At 45.1% G+C, this 13,425-nt stretch overlaps 1 protein-coding gene across 2 annotated transcripts in view; it reads right to left on the reverse strand.

Moving 5' to 3' along the window:
- Nucleotides 1-13,425, reverse strand: part of LOC139265651 (uncharacterized) — a 93,647-nt gene that overhangs the window by 68,411 nt on the left and 11,811 nt on the right. For both annotated transcript variants that reach the window (XM_070882834.1, XM_070882833.1), the window contains exon 3: nt 10,158-10,374. In XM_070882834.1, the coding sequence (XP_070738935.1) occupies nt 10,158-10,374 (217 nt within the window). The remainder of the gene's footprint in view (nt 1-10,157; nt 10,375-13,425) is intronic.

Raw genomic sequence — 13,425 nt, forward strand, 5'->3', positions numbered from 1 at the left:
TGTCAATCCAACCATCCCAGGAATCAGTCTGGTGAACCTTCGCTGCACTCACTCAATAGCAAGAACATCCTTCCTCAGATTAGGAGATTTCAATTGAAAAGTTGTAATTTCTTTTAAGCTCTTTTCATCTCTAAAAGTTGGTTTGTGGTACAGTACATGAACAAAGAGAAATAAAAACCAGTTTCTGAATGTACGGTTCAGTCACATGTCAGAACTTGCAACAAACTCTTATAAAAGGCACTATTTGTTTGACTAAAACTGGGACGGAAACAAAGCTTGAAATTCAGTGGCAATAAGGAGCACTGGTAGTTACAAAGGCAGCACTTTATATAATAGACAGGACACATATTAAGGAAGGGAGACTTCTTGATTCCTTCAGTGCTCTTTCTGGAGCCACCTCACTTCTCAGAATGAAGAAATACCACCTCAGGCTAAATGTCTCAATGTGACGATCGGCAGCATTCACCCAACAGAATTCCCTAAATAGAAATGGGGAAGGGAAAGAGGTGGGGATACAGACAGAAGGAGCTTCATGCAGATTGAGTTTAGAGATGACAGAAAGTTTAAGCAATGCTGAAGAAAATCCAACAGTTTCAGTTGATTAGGATCCGAGGTTCGTACTAAGCGGCAGGAAGCTTGGTAGATTTAAACTCACTGATGCATGAATCATTACAGGGACAAGTCATTTGCAAAATCACATGGTGAGGTTCATTGCAGAAATAGTATTCCCCCGGAGCGAACAACTGTTGAGGTTTAGAATGTATTGACAAATAAGCAGCCATTGTAATGCTACAATGCAACAAAACAAAATAAAATAAAGAAATTGTCTGTCTTTTAAAATCTCCAGACCATTTCCACTCTGTCCTTAGCCTCCTACACTGTTCCAACGAAGCTCAACGCAAGCCTGAGAAACATCATCTTTCAATTAGGCACTTTACAGCCTTCCGGACTCAACATCGAGTTCAACAATTTCCAATCATAACCTCAGCCCCCATTCTTACAGACAGTAGCTGTTGGCTGATGATTCTGATGTTTCCATTTACACCTCCTCTAGACCCATCTTTTCTTTCTTTACTTGTCCCATTGCCATTTTCTTTCACCTTGCACCGTCATCCCGTTTGTCATTTAATCTTTCCTGCCTTCCACCCTATCACAGCTCTTCCCTTTTGTTCTTTCCTCTCCTCCCCCCTTTCCCTGCCCCTGCTCTTGCTGAAAACCTGTTACATCTCGAATTTTCTGATGAAAGGTCACCAACCTGAAACCTTAACTCTGTGGCTTCAATTTTCCCTAGTTACCTGTGCCGAAGCACATGGGAAAACCACTATCTAAGGGAAGCCTGGCAGCCTTCAATAGCATTGGCATCACCAAGTTTACCTTATGATGGTACGCCCACCATTAAAAGCAACCCTCAAAAGTGAATAGGGAAGAAAAGCACGGATTAAGAATATAAGAATTCGGAGCAGGAGGAGGCCATTAAGCCCCTTGAGCCTGTTCCGACATTCAATGAGATCATGGCTGATCTGCAACCTAACTCCATATACCTGCCTTTGCCCCATATCCCTTAATACCTTTGGTTAACAAAAAGCTATCAATTGCCGATATAAAATTAACAATTGATCTAGCATCAATTGCTGTTTGCGGAAGAGAGTTCCAAACTTCAACCACCCTTTGTGTGTAGAAGTGTTTCCTAATTTTGCACTTGAAAAATCTGACTCTAGTTTTCAGACTATGCCCCCTAGACCTAGACTCCCCAACCAGCGGAAATAGTTTCTCTCTGTCTACCCTATCTGTTCCCCTTAATATCTTGAAAACTTCGATCAGATCATCCCTTAACCTTCTAAATTCTAAGGAATACAACACTAATTTGTGTAATCTCTCCTCGTAACTTAATCCTTGAAGTCTGGGTATCATTCTGGTAAACCTACACTGCACTCCCTCCAAGACCAATATATCCTTCCTAAGGTGTGGTGCCCAGAACTGCTCTCAGTGCTCCAGGTGTGGTCTAACCAGGGCTTTGTATAGCTACAGCATAACTTCTACCCCTTTTGACCTCAACTCCACTTTCCTGCCTGATCCCCATCTGCCTAGATTCCCCTATAGTCCAAAAATCTATCCATCTCAGCCTTGATTATACTCAACGACTCAGCATCCACAGCCCTCTGAGTGAAGAAATTCCTCCTAATCTCAGTCTTAAATGGCCGCCCCTTATCCTGAGATTATACCCCCTACTTCTAGACTCTCCAGCCAGGGTAAACAACCTCTCAGCATCTACCCTGTCAATTTCCCTCAGAATCTTGGATGGTTCAATTAATGAATTGATGGGTTACTACATACAAACATTACACTAGTCATTAGGAGATTGATGCTGATTAAGTATCAAGATGATAGGGGTAATTAAGAGCCAAACAACAATAGTACAATATTAATGCGGTACTAGAATGGACCTGCGTGGCGGCCCCGACCTGTGAGAGACCACCAGTGGCAGGTCAGGGCCATAAAAGGAGCAGCGAGCAGCCCCTGGAGCAGCGCAGCAGCCCCAACCTTCGAGAGACCACCAGTGGAAGGTTGGGACCACTGCAAGGTACAGCGTGAGCTGGTGCAGGAGGGCGATGGCAGCGAAGAGGGCGACTGGATTGGACATCATCAAGGTCCAGGTCGGTGATTGGAGCATGGGCAGGTACAGCAGGAGCGGTGAGGTCAGGGCGAAGGAGCGGCGAGTGATCGTGGAGTGACGTGATCTGGGCTCAGGAAAGGTGTGAGTTCGGGGCTAAGAAGAGGCGAGGGCCCAGGGGCAGCATGGACCAGCCCACACTGCGATATGTGCGCGCACTAGATCCGTGCAGCAGAGCAGGTCTCCAGTCGTCTTGGTTAATCTTTGCCACTGGACCAAGACTTAGCTCCATCAAGCCCGTGTGGTGACTGGTGTGCAACGGCCACCACACGTTAAAAAAATCCACGCACAGGCATCTTCCACCCTTCAGGATGTAGTTCGGGACCTGGAATATTAGGTGCTTCATTGAAACACCTGTGAACTCATCCCTTTTTGGCGTGGAAGCAAGTCATCCTCTGTTATGTCTTGAATAAAGAGTCAGACGAGATAATGCAAGCTCAAAGTAAGTGTGACTGTAGTCCTTTATTACAGATCTCAGAGTGCCTCTCCAGCCTGAGGCCTCCTTTACAGGTGCTCCCAAGGGATTGTGGGATCCCTTGGGACTCCAGGGGATAAGCCCACTGGTGGTTTGAAATTGGTATTTATAGGTTTACATACATAACATCCTCGATAAGAGGGGCCGCCTATGATGATGATTAGAATGGAGAGCATTATAATGGACCTCCAACAACATACATTTACTCAGCACCTACCACTGAACAAAGCATCACATGCTGCTTTATAGGAGAGAGTTTAGAGGAAAAGTTGTGTTTTGGAAGAGGATTTTGAAGGAGACGAGAGATAGTGAAATGAGACGTTAAACCAAGGCCTCTCTCTCAGTTGGACATAAAAGATCCCATAACACGATTTCAAAGAGCAGGGCAGTTCTCCCCATTGTCCTGGCCAATATTTATCCCTCAATCAACATCACAAACAGATTATCTGGCCATTATCACATTGCTGTTTGTGGGAGCTTGCAGTGTGCAAATTGACTACCACGTTTCCTACCTTTCATAAATCGGGCCTCGATTTCGAAATTCTCATCCTCATTTTCAAATCAATCCATGGCCTCGCCCCTCCCTATCTCTGTTAGCTCCTCCAGCTCCTCCCCCCCCCCCCTTTTTTTGGTCTTGTAACACTCCTGAGAAGCGCCTTGGGATGTTTTACTATGTTAAAAGTGCTATATAAATACACGTTATTGCCACTGACACCTGGGAGTCCTTGGCCATAGACCGCCCTAAGTGGAGAAAGTACATCCGGGAGGGTGCTGAGCTCAGAGTATCTTCGCCAAGAGCATGCAGAAATCAAGAGCAGGCAGCGGAAAGAGCGTGCGGCAAACCAGGCTCCCTGTCCACCCTTTATTTCAACGACTATCTGTCCCACCTGTGACAGAGACTGTGGTCCTCGTATTGGACTGTTCAGCCACTTAAGAACTCATGTTAAGAGTGGAAGTAAGTCTTCCTCGATCCCGAGGGACTGCCTATGATGATGACGATGATGAAAACTGTGACTACACTTCAAAAGTACTTAATTGTCCTGAAAATGTGAACGGCGCTTTGTAAATGTAAGTGTTTTTAACTGAAGAGGTTTCGGGAGAGTATTGCAGAGGGCAGTGGCTGAAGACTGGGATTATGGGTGTGCAGGAATTCATGCATGATAGGATAGAGGCTGCAGAGTTCTGGATGAAATGAATGTTTTTGTACAGAGTGAATCTAGGTAGGCAGTTGACGACAGCACTGGAGAAATTGAATTTTGAGGTGACAATGGCAGTGCAAGTGAGGTAGGCATGTAACGTTATAAAGATGGAAGGAAGTGGTCTTGGTGATGAATACCATGATTGATGCTCAGTGCAGTTCAGGATCAAGCAGGGTGCCATTGCAATTCTAGACCTGCTAAAAAAATACTACATTTTCCCAGTGACCAATCTTCATGAATCCAACTAGTTTACCTTGAGTTTACTGCTGGTTTCAAAAGTCCCACACATCAGAGCCAGTGATCCTAGCCCACCATTAAATGCATTAAAAAATCGTTCCAGATGGACACTTCAGTGAACTCCCCCAAATAACAATGCATTCCACATGATGACGTAGAATAGAATTTACAGCACAGAAACAGGCCACTCTGCCCAACTGGTCCATGCCAGTATTTCTGCTCCACCTCCTCCCACCCTACTTCATCTAACCCTATCAGCATACCCTTACTTTGATTTCTGCTTCATGTGTTCATCGAGTTTCCACTTAAATGCATCCATGCTATTTGGCTTGTGGTAGTGAGTTTCGCATTCTAACCACTCTCTGGATAAAGAACTTTCTCCTAAATTCTCTTCTGGATTTATTAGTGACTATCTTATATTTATGGCCTGTAGTTTTGGACTCCTCACAAGTGTAAATGTCTTCTCTATGTCTACCCTATCAAACCCTTTCACAATCTTAAAGACCTCTATCAGGTCACCTGTTCAGGCTTTCTGTTTTCTAGAGAAAAAAACCCGCACCTGTTCAGACTTTGCCAATAGGTATAACCTCTCAGTTATGGTACCATCTTTGTAAATCTTTTTTGTACTTTTGCCAGTGCCTCTATGTCCCTTTTTATAATGTTAATACAAACCCTAAAGATTACTGAAACAACTTTGTGGGATGAAAGGGGGCTTTTTCTCTAAGTTAAATCCTCAAAAATCAAACAACAGCTTGTTTATTTTTTGCTTAAGTGTCAGAATATTCAGTTTGCACATAGATGAGCTGATCAGAAGCTACATATGACATAGGAACAGGAGTAGGCCATCCAGCTCTTCTAGTCTGTTCCACCGTTCAATGAGATCATGGCAGATCTGCGACCTTACTCCACATAATTTAAAATTAACTGATCTAGCATCAGTTGCCATTTGCAAAGGAGAGTTCCAAACTTCTACCGCCCTTTGTGTGTAGAAGTGTTTCCTAATTTCACTCCTGAAAGGTCTGGCTCGAATTTTTAACTATTTTTAGACTATGCCCCCCAGTCCTAGACTGCCCAAACAGTTTCTCTCTGTCTACCCTATCTGCTCCCCTTAATATTTTGAAAACTCATGTGGAGCATAAACACCAGCATGGATTAGTTGAATGGCCTGTGTGAAATAAATTACCTCGATACCATGAATACATATCACTGTAATGAAAACAGTTTCCATCCTGTATTAAACAGGGAAAATATTTCTATTTTATGTTATATTGTAAATAGAATTACAATCGTTGTCTTTCCACACTGAAAAGCAAAATGAAGAGCTGGGCCAAGCTAGTCAGTGGGGACAACAGGCCAGATTGATTGATCTGGTAATGAAGCAGATAAAGGTGGGCAGGTTACAGAAGAAGTTTAATTTTGCATTGGTTAAGGTCTTAGAAGGTGCCAGACCAAGATCATGAGTGTCAAAGTGTACGTTAGGATACTGTACGAGTCCTTGGTCTTTGATCTTGGATTATGCGACCTGCTTTAGGAAATTGAAAATTACATATATTTGCGGATTTTTCTGAGAATTCAGTTTCGTTTCGCTTCTGTCTGATTGAAAGTTGGGACTCCACAAATAGGGTAGAAATGCTGTCTCAACCATTTAGAAACATTGCTGTGGGAAGTCTGTGAAAGACTGTTTCCTGTAAAAGTCCTATTGATTATCGGAGTAAGAAATGTATTTCTGAAGAAGACACTTTAACCCCTTGTGGATGAATTTAATTGATAGTTTTGTAAGTATTTATACTACCAATGTCTGTAATGATCTTACTTAGAAATAAACCAACTATTAGCCTGAAAGCACTAGTGTGACGGTGTGGTATTTACTGCCTTTCAGAGTGGACAAGAAAACACGGAGGGTAATTATCATGTTTTGCAATGTTTGATCATTTTTCCACAGAAAGCATTTGGGGTGGGGGGGGGGGGGAAATCACATTTAAGTGTGTGGCTTTGAAGCAAAGTGTATTCGCACATGTTTTAAATGGCAGAGACACAAAAGGCAGCTCCTATTTCTTATGTTCTTATGTAAAATGATAATAAGTTAAGCTTTGATATTGCTTCCCCAAAGACTGTGAACAAGAAGCTATTTATTATGTGTCTTGGTAATCTGTAAACATTTCACAACCAGTGTGGTGGGAAGTTTCTGGTCTCGGGCAATGCCTTCCCCTTCTGGCTGTGAGGATACGGTGAAAAAAAAGAGAGACAGAGACAATAATACAGGCAGTCAAGACAAGTTTTTAAACAGAAACTACAGGGGCTAGCTTCAGCTCAGAAGGACTCGACAGTAGAGTAGTTAAGAACTATTTTATTTAAGTCAAGCAGGATGACCCACTAATGTGGGGAAATGTAACATGTGCAGAATTTTAGTATTTTTAAAATATTTGTTCCTGGGATGTGGGTGTTGCTGGCAAGGCCAGCATTTATTGCTCATTCTTAACACCCTTGAGAAGGTGGTGATGAGCTGCCTTCTTGAACCGCTGCAGTCCGTATGGTGAAGGTACTCCCATAGTGCTGTTAGGGAGGGTGTTCCAGAATTTTGACCCAGCGACTATGAAGGAATGGCGATATATTTCCAAGTCAGGATGGTGTGTGACTTGGAGGGGGCACGTGGAGGTGATAGAGTTCCCATGCACCTGTCCTTCTAGGTGGTAGAGGTTGTGGGTTTGGGAGGCGCTGCCGAAGAAGCCTTGGCGAGTTGCTGCAGTGAATCTTGTAGATGGTACAAACTGCACCGACAGTGGCTGTTTACAGGGAGATTCCTCTGTAGTTGCTGCAGTCGGACTTGTTCCCTTTTTTAAAGATGGTCACGATTACTGCATCTGAGATCTCCCGGCATACTCTCCTCCTTCCAGATGAGAGAGATGAGGTCATGCATCTGCGCCACAGCGCCATACTTTAGTGCCTCAGCGGGGATTCCATCCGCTCCCATAGCATTGTTGTTCTTAAGCTGGCACATGGCTTTTTCTACCTCATGCAGGGCTGGAGTTTTGTTGAGATGGTGGTGGGTAGCATGTTGCGGGATGGAGTCAAGGACACTCGAGTCAAAGGCAGAGTCGCGGTTGAGAACTTCGAAGTGCTCCTTCCATCGGGCCCTGACAGCCTTGGTGTCCTTGATAATTCTTGACCAGCAGTGGGGTGGGCCTTGGGTGTTTGGGCCGTAGGTGGCCTTGACTGCGGTGAAGAATCCTCGCACATCATGGCTGTCAGCCAACTGCTGAATCTCCTGTGCTTTCTCTACCCACCATCTGTTCTTTAGGTCGCGGATTTTTTGTTGGACCTCGGCCTTAAGCCGTCTGAAATGCTGCTTTGCTGCTCCCGAGTTGGGTTGTTGTTTTAGGATCAGAAATGCCCTGCGCTTGTGATCTATTAGCTCTTGGATCTCCTGGTCATTCTCATCAAACCAGTCCTGGTGTTTCCTAGTTGAGTGACCAAGCGTCTCTTCGCAGGCACTGATTCAGTATGGCTCAGAGACATGGACCATATACAGTAGACACCTTAAATCACTAGAGAAATACCACCAACGATGTCTCTGCAAGATCCTGCAAATCCCCTGGGAGGACAGATGCACCAACGTTAGCGTCCTCGACCAGGCCAACATCTCCAGTAGTGAAGCACTGACCACACTCGACCAGCTCCGCTGGGCGGGCCACATTGTTCGCATGCTTGACTCAAGACTCCCAAAGCAAGCGCTCTACTCGGAACTCCTTCATGGCAAACGAGCCGAAGGTGGCAGAGGAAACATTTCAAGGACACCCTCAAAGCCTCCTTGATAAAATGCAACATCCCCACCGACACCTGGGAGTCCCTGGCCAAAGACTGCCCTGGGTGGAGGAAGTGCATCCGGGATGATGCTGAGCACCTCGAGTCTCATCGCCAACAGCATGCAGAAACCAAGTGCAGGCAGCGGAAGGTATGTGTGGCAAACCAGTCCCACCCATCCTTTCCTTAGACGACTGTCTGTCCCCACCTGTGACAGAGACTGTAATTCTCATATTGGACTGTTCAGTCACCGGAGAACTCATTTTTAGAGTGGAAGCAAGTGTTCCTCGATACTGAGGGACTGCCTATGATGATGGTGGTGGAGGGAGTGAATGTTTAAGGTGATGGATGGTGTGCCAATCAAGTGGGCTGTTTTGTCTTTTATGGTGTCGAGCTTCTTGAGTGTTGTTGGAGCTGCACTCATCCAGGCAAGTGGAGAGCCTTCCATCACACTCCTGACTTGTGCCTTGTAGTTGGTGGAAAGAGACACTCGCCGCAGAATACCCAGCCTCTGACCTGCTCTTGTAGCCACAGTATTTATGTGGCTGGTCCAGTTAAGTTTCTGGTCAATGGTGAACCAGCCCCATAAATACTGTAGCTACAAGAGGAAATGATAGGCTGGATATTCTATGGCGAGTGTCTCACCTCCTGACTCCCCAAAGACAAGTTGTACAGACTGTATTAAGGGAATCCAATCAGAACTGTTGGTCTGCATGTTCACTTGCTGTGAAATAAAGTGGACTAATGATTCTTATCTGGGTTCACTTTATTAAGTGCCTTCTTAGTCACCTTCGAAGAATCTGCAGAAGCATGTGAGACATGTGTAAAGGTACAACTGTCTGGTTCAGATCACAAAGGAGCGACGCCTCTGGGATGGCAGGACTGACAGAGGAAGAAAGACTGGATCGACTAGGCTTATATTCACTGGAATTTAGAAGAATGAGAGGGGATCTCGTAGAAACATATGAAATTCTGACAGGATTGGACAGGTTAGATGCAGGAAAAATGTTCCTGATGTTGGGGCAGTCCAGAACCAGGGGTCACAGTCTAAGGATAAGGGGTAAGCCATTTAGGACCAAGATGAGGAGAAACTTCTTCACCCAGAGAATTGTGAACCTGTGGAATTCTCTACCGCAGAAAGTTGTTGAGGCCAGCTCGTTAGATATATTCAAAAGCAAGTTAGATGTGGCCCTTACGGCTAAAGGGATCAAGGGGTATGGAGAGAAAGCAGGAATAGGATACTGAAGTTGCATGATCAGCCATGATAATATTGAATGGTGGTGCAGGCTCAAATGGCCTACTCCTGCACCTATTTTCTATGTATAGTTAGATACTGGGCCATTTGGATACACGCTTAGCTGCATGACGCTCAGACTGCTTACAGGAATGACTAGTATGGCTGTAGCCAAGAGAATATCTAAAGCAAGACCACGAACCTGTATCGGCAACCAACAAGGTCTCCAGTGTATTATACTGTAATTAAGGGGTAATTGTTAATCCTGTTGCACTCTATCCCTCACACAGTACACAAAATGTACAGGTTGTGGTTCATAGAACATTCTGTGCGTCAATGCAAGCTACCATTTCCTGTGAACACGAGTTAGTAATGTTGGGAGTGAGTCTGAATCCTAACAAGCACCTATCACTGAAGAACACAGAATGCAGGATTTCAAACACAAGTGGTTAGAATGGACAAAATTCTCGGTGATGTTGGATTTACTCTTATCCAGAGCTCCATTCTTAAACATTGGATTTAAAAAAAAACACATCATACCTCTTCTTTTCCTTCTTGGCAGTTCGCAAATGGACAGTAAGGATTCGAATCAACCCTAGTCCTATCCTGGTGGAGTCCAGATTCCTGATTTTCCCCACTGCATGATCTACTGTCGTGTTAAACTCATGAAGCAGGACTTGGTAGAGCGGCTGATCTTCTGTGGGCTCCGGCGGATTGTACCACAACAAGATGAATTGTGAGTAACTGCAGTCAAACACTAGAAGAAGAAAAAGAATACACTAAGAACATGACTGATACCAGCTTTTTAATTCCAGATGTATTTGGTTAAATTAAAATTCGCACAGCTGCTAAGGTGGGATTTTGAACTCACGTCTTGACAAGGTGGATGCAGAGAGGATGTTTTCACTGACAGGGGAGATGGGGTATAATCTTAGAATAATGGGCCGCCGATTTAAAACTGAGATGAGGAAGAATTACTTCTCTGAGGTTTGTAAATCTGTGGAATTTGCTGCCTCAGAGAGCTGTGGAAGCTGGGACATTGACTAACTTTAAGACAGAGATAGACAGTTTCTTAACAGAGAAGGGGATAAGGGGTTATGGGGAGCAGGCAGGGAAGTGGAGCCGAGTCCATGATCGGATCAGCCATGATCGTATTAAATGGCGGAGCAGGCTTGAGGGACCGTATGGCCTACTCCTGTTCCTATTTCTTTATGTTCTTATGTCTGCAGATAATTAGTCCAGGCCTCTGGATTACTAGTCCAGTAACATAGGGCCCAAGTTTCCACATGATTCGCGCCTGATTTTTAGGAGCAACTGGTGGAGAACGGACTATTTTAGAAATCGCAATTCTCCACATTTTTTTTTCTGCAGTTCTAGTCAGGTAGAACAGTTCTAGTTTAGAACAGAATTTTTTCTTCAAAAGGGGGCGTGTCCGGCCACTGACACCTGATTTGAAAGCTTCCACAGTGAAAACGTACTCCAAACTAAAGTAGAATGGCGCCAGTGAAGATTTTTGTAGAACTGAAAAAACCTGTTCTACACATTAAAAAATCAGGCGCAGGTTACAAATTAGGCGCCCAGAACGAGGTGGGGGGGGGAAGGGAACTCATTAAATTTGACAATAAATCCTTATTTATACTTCTACAAATATTATACAAATAAATCCAACCTGAATAAACATTTATAAGCCAAGAAAAGATTAAATAAACCATCTTCCTACCTGTGTGAAAGTGCTTCAGCCAGGGAGAATTCTGCAGCTGTTCGTGCCGCTGAGCGAGAGAGGGAGGGAGGGAGGGAGGAAGAGAGAGAGAGAGAGAGGGGGGGGGGGGAAGCGGGTCTCGGGTGTCGGGTCTGGGGCGGGGGGGGGGGGGAAGCGGGTGGCGGGTCGGGTCTGGTCGGCGGGGGGGGCGGGGGGGGGGGGGAGAGGGAGCGAGTGTCGGGTCTGGTCGGGCAGGGAGCAGGGAGCAGGAGCTGGCCGTGGGAGGAGCCTCATTCACGCAGCCCCAGTGAGGCCATTGGGCCAGGGCTAGGGGCTGCGTGCTTCGGGCCCCTCCTACACAGTTCGGCGCCTGGAGCTACTGCACTTGCATGCCGACTGTAGCGCGCATGTGCAGAGGTCCCGGCACTGTTTTCAGCGCAGGGACCTGGCTCCGCCCCCCCCACAACTCGTGCCGGCTGCGCCGAGTGCCACAGGACCTGTAAGTCGATGGAGACTACCGAGGATTTTTTTAGGCGCTGTTTTAGGCGCGAAAAACGGGCGCCCAGCTCGGAGGGGCACCCGTTTTTTTCTTGTGGAAACTTGGGCCCATAATCACTATGCTACCGTTCCCACAATTAAATATTTGGAACAGCTGTCTCATCCCTTTAAAAAAAAAATTCCAGATCAGAAAGATTGTTTTTATATAAATTGAAAAATGTTGGCTCTTGTTCTTGTAGTTTTTTTTTAATTGCCAGCGTTTAATGATATGCAATGTACTAGGGGGCTGGAATAGCATGTCAGCCTTCGCCCTGAATTCTGGTTTGGTTGCCACTACACAAGATTTGCTCAGTGTGAATTACCAAAGTACAGTCAAGCCTGCAGAGTTTTGTACATGGATGAAGACAGTGCAGAGAAAACGAAACAAACCTTGGCAGCAGATAAATTGGCAAGGGCATAGATGGATCATGTGAGGGCACATTCTATATCTTTGTCAATCTGGGTTAAATATTGTTGACAAAAAGAGAATCAAGCAACAAAAAAGTGACTAAACGCCTTTCACAACCACCAGTCGTCCCAAAGTGCTTTACAGCTGTAGTGTATTTGCTTCATGGGATCTTTGCTTAAGAATTCACAGCTACACATTTGCTGTAAAGAACTAGCTGGTTTATTGGCAAAAATCTAACAATCAAACTGAACCCAGCAGTTCATCCAGGTTCACAACGGCACGCCTCATCGTGGAGGACCTAAACTCAATTAACTGGGGTTTTATTGAGTCTTGTGAACACCACGTGACTGGCTAAGCCACTCACAGTGTAACAGCTCCACAGGCATGTGAGCATACATTACAACAGCCAATGAAGTACTTTTGAAGTAGAGTCACTGTTGTAATGTAGGAAATGCTGCAGCCAATTTGTACACAGCAAGCTTCCACAAACAGCAATGTGATAATGAACAGATAATCTGGTTTAGTGATGTTGATGACTATACTTTTAATGCATGGCTCAAATTTCTATACAGTTTTCATAAAGAGCCATTAAAAAAATTTAAACACCCTATTTTTGTGGAATTCCTGCACTAGAATAATCACAATTTCTGCTGGCTGAAAAGGGAAGGTGACATTTAAAGCTGCTTTTAAAAGCGACCATCGCCATCAATTCCCAACACACGAGTCTCCAGCTACAACTCCAATTAAACTTGCCAGATTTGGAAATCTGCCGAATGGGAAGACAAATTAAAATAATCTTCCAATGCTTCTTCCCACCTCCCACTCGAAACCCCGCCTCAGTGACGGACTCCCAAAAGAGGCTGCATGGGACTCCGAAACGCTGGGAGCTTGCTCATAATATTACACTGCTGCCCCCCCGCCCCCCTCCCTCCCCACAAACCCAGAAAAGCAGGACGGAATCAGGCTGGTGGGCAGATATCTGGGCTCAACCCAGTTCCAGCAGCAACCTCAGGCCAGGATGAGGATAAAATCCTTAGGTTTTCAAACCACGATTTCTTGGAAGTGCTGGGTAACACTATGGTCAAATAGAGAGCTTGAGCAGAGCTTGGAAACAGAGGTCAGTAATATCGCAATCGAAGTGGATCGCAAGCAGGATTTGGTGA

This window comes from Pristiophorus japonicus, chromosome 6 (assembly GCF_044704955.1).
Source record: "Pristiophorus japonicus isolate sPriJap1 chromosome 6, sPriJap1.hap1, whole genome shotgun sequence".
Classification (NCBI taxonomy): Eukaryota; Metazoa; Chordata; class Chondrichthyes; family Pristiophoridae; genus Pristiophorus; species Pristiophorus japonicus.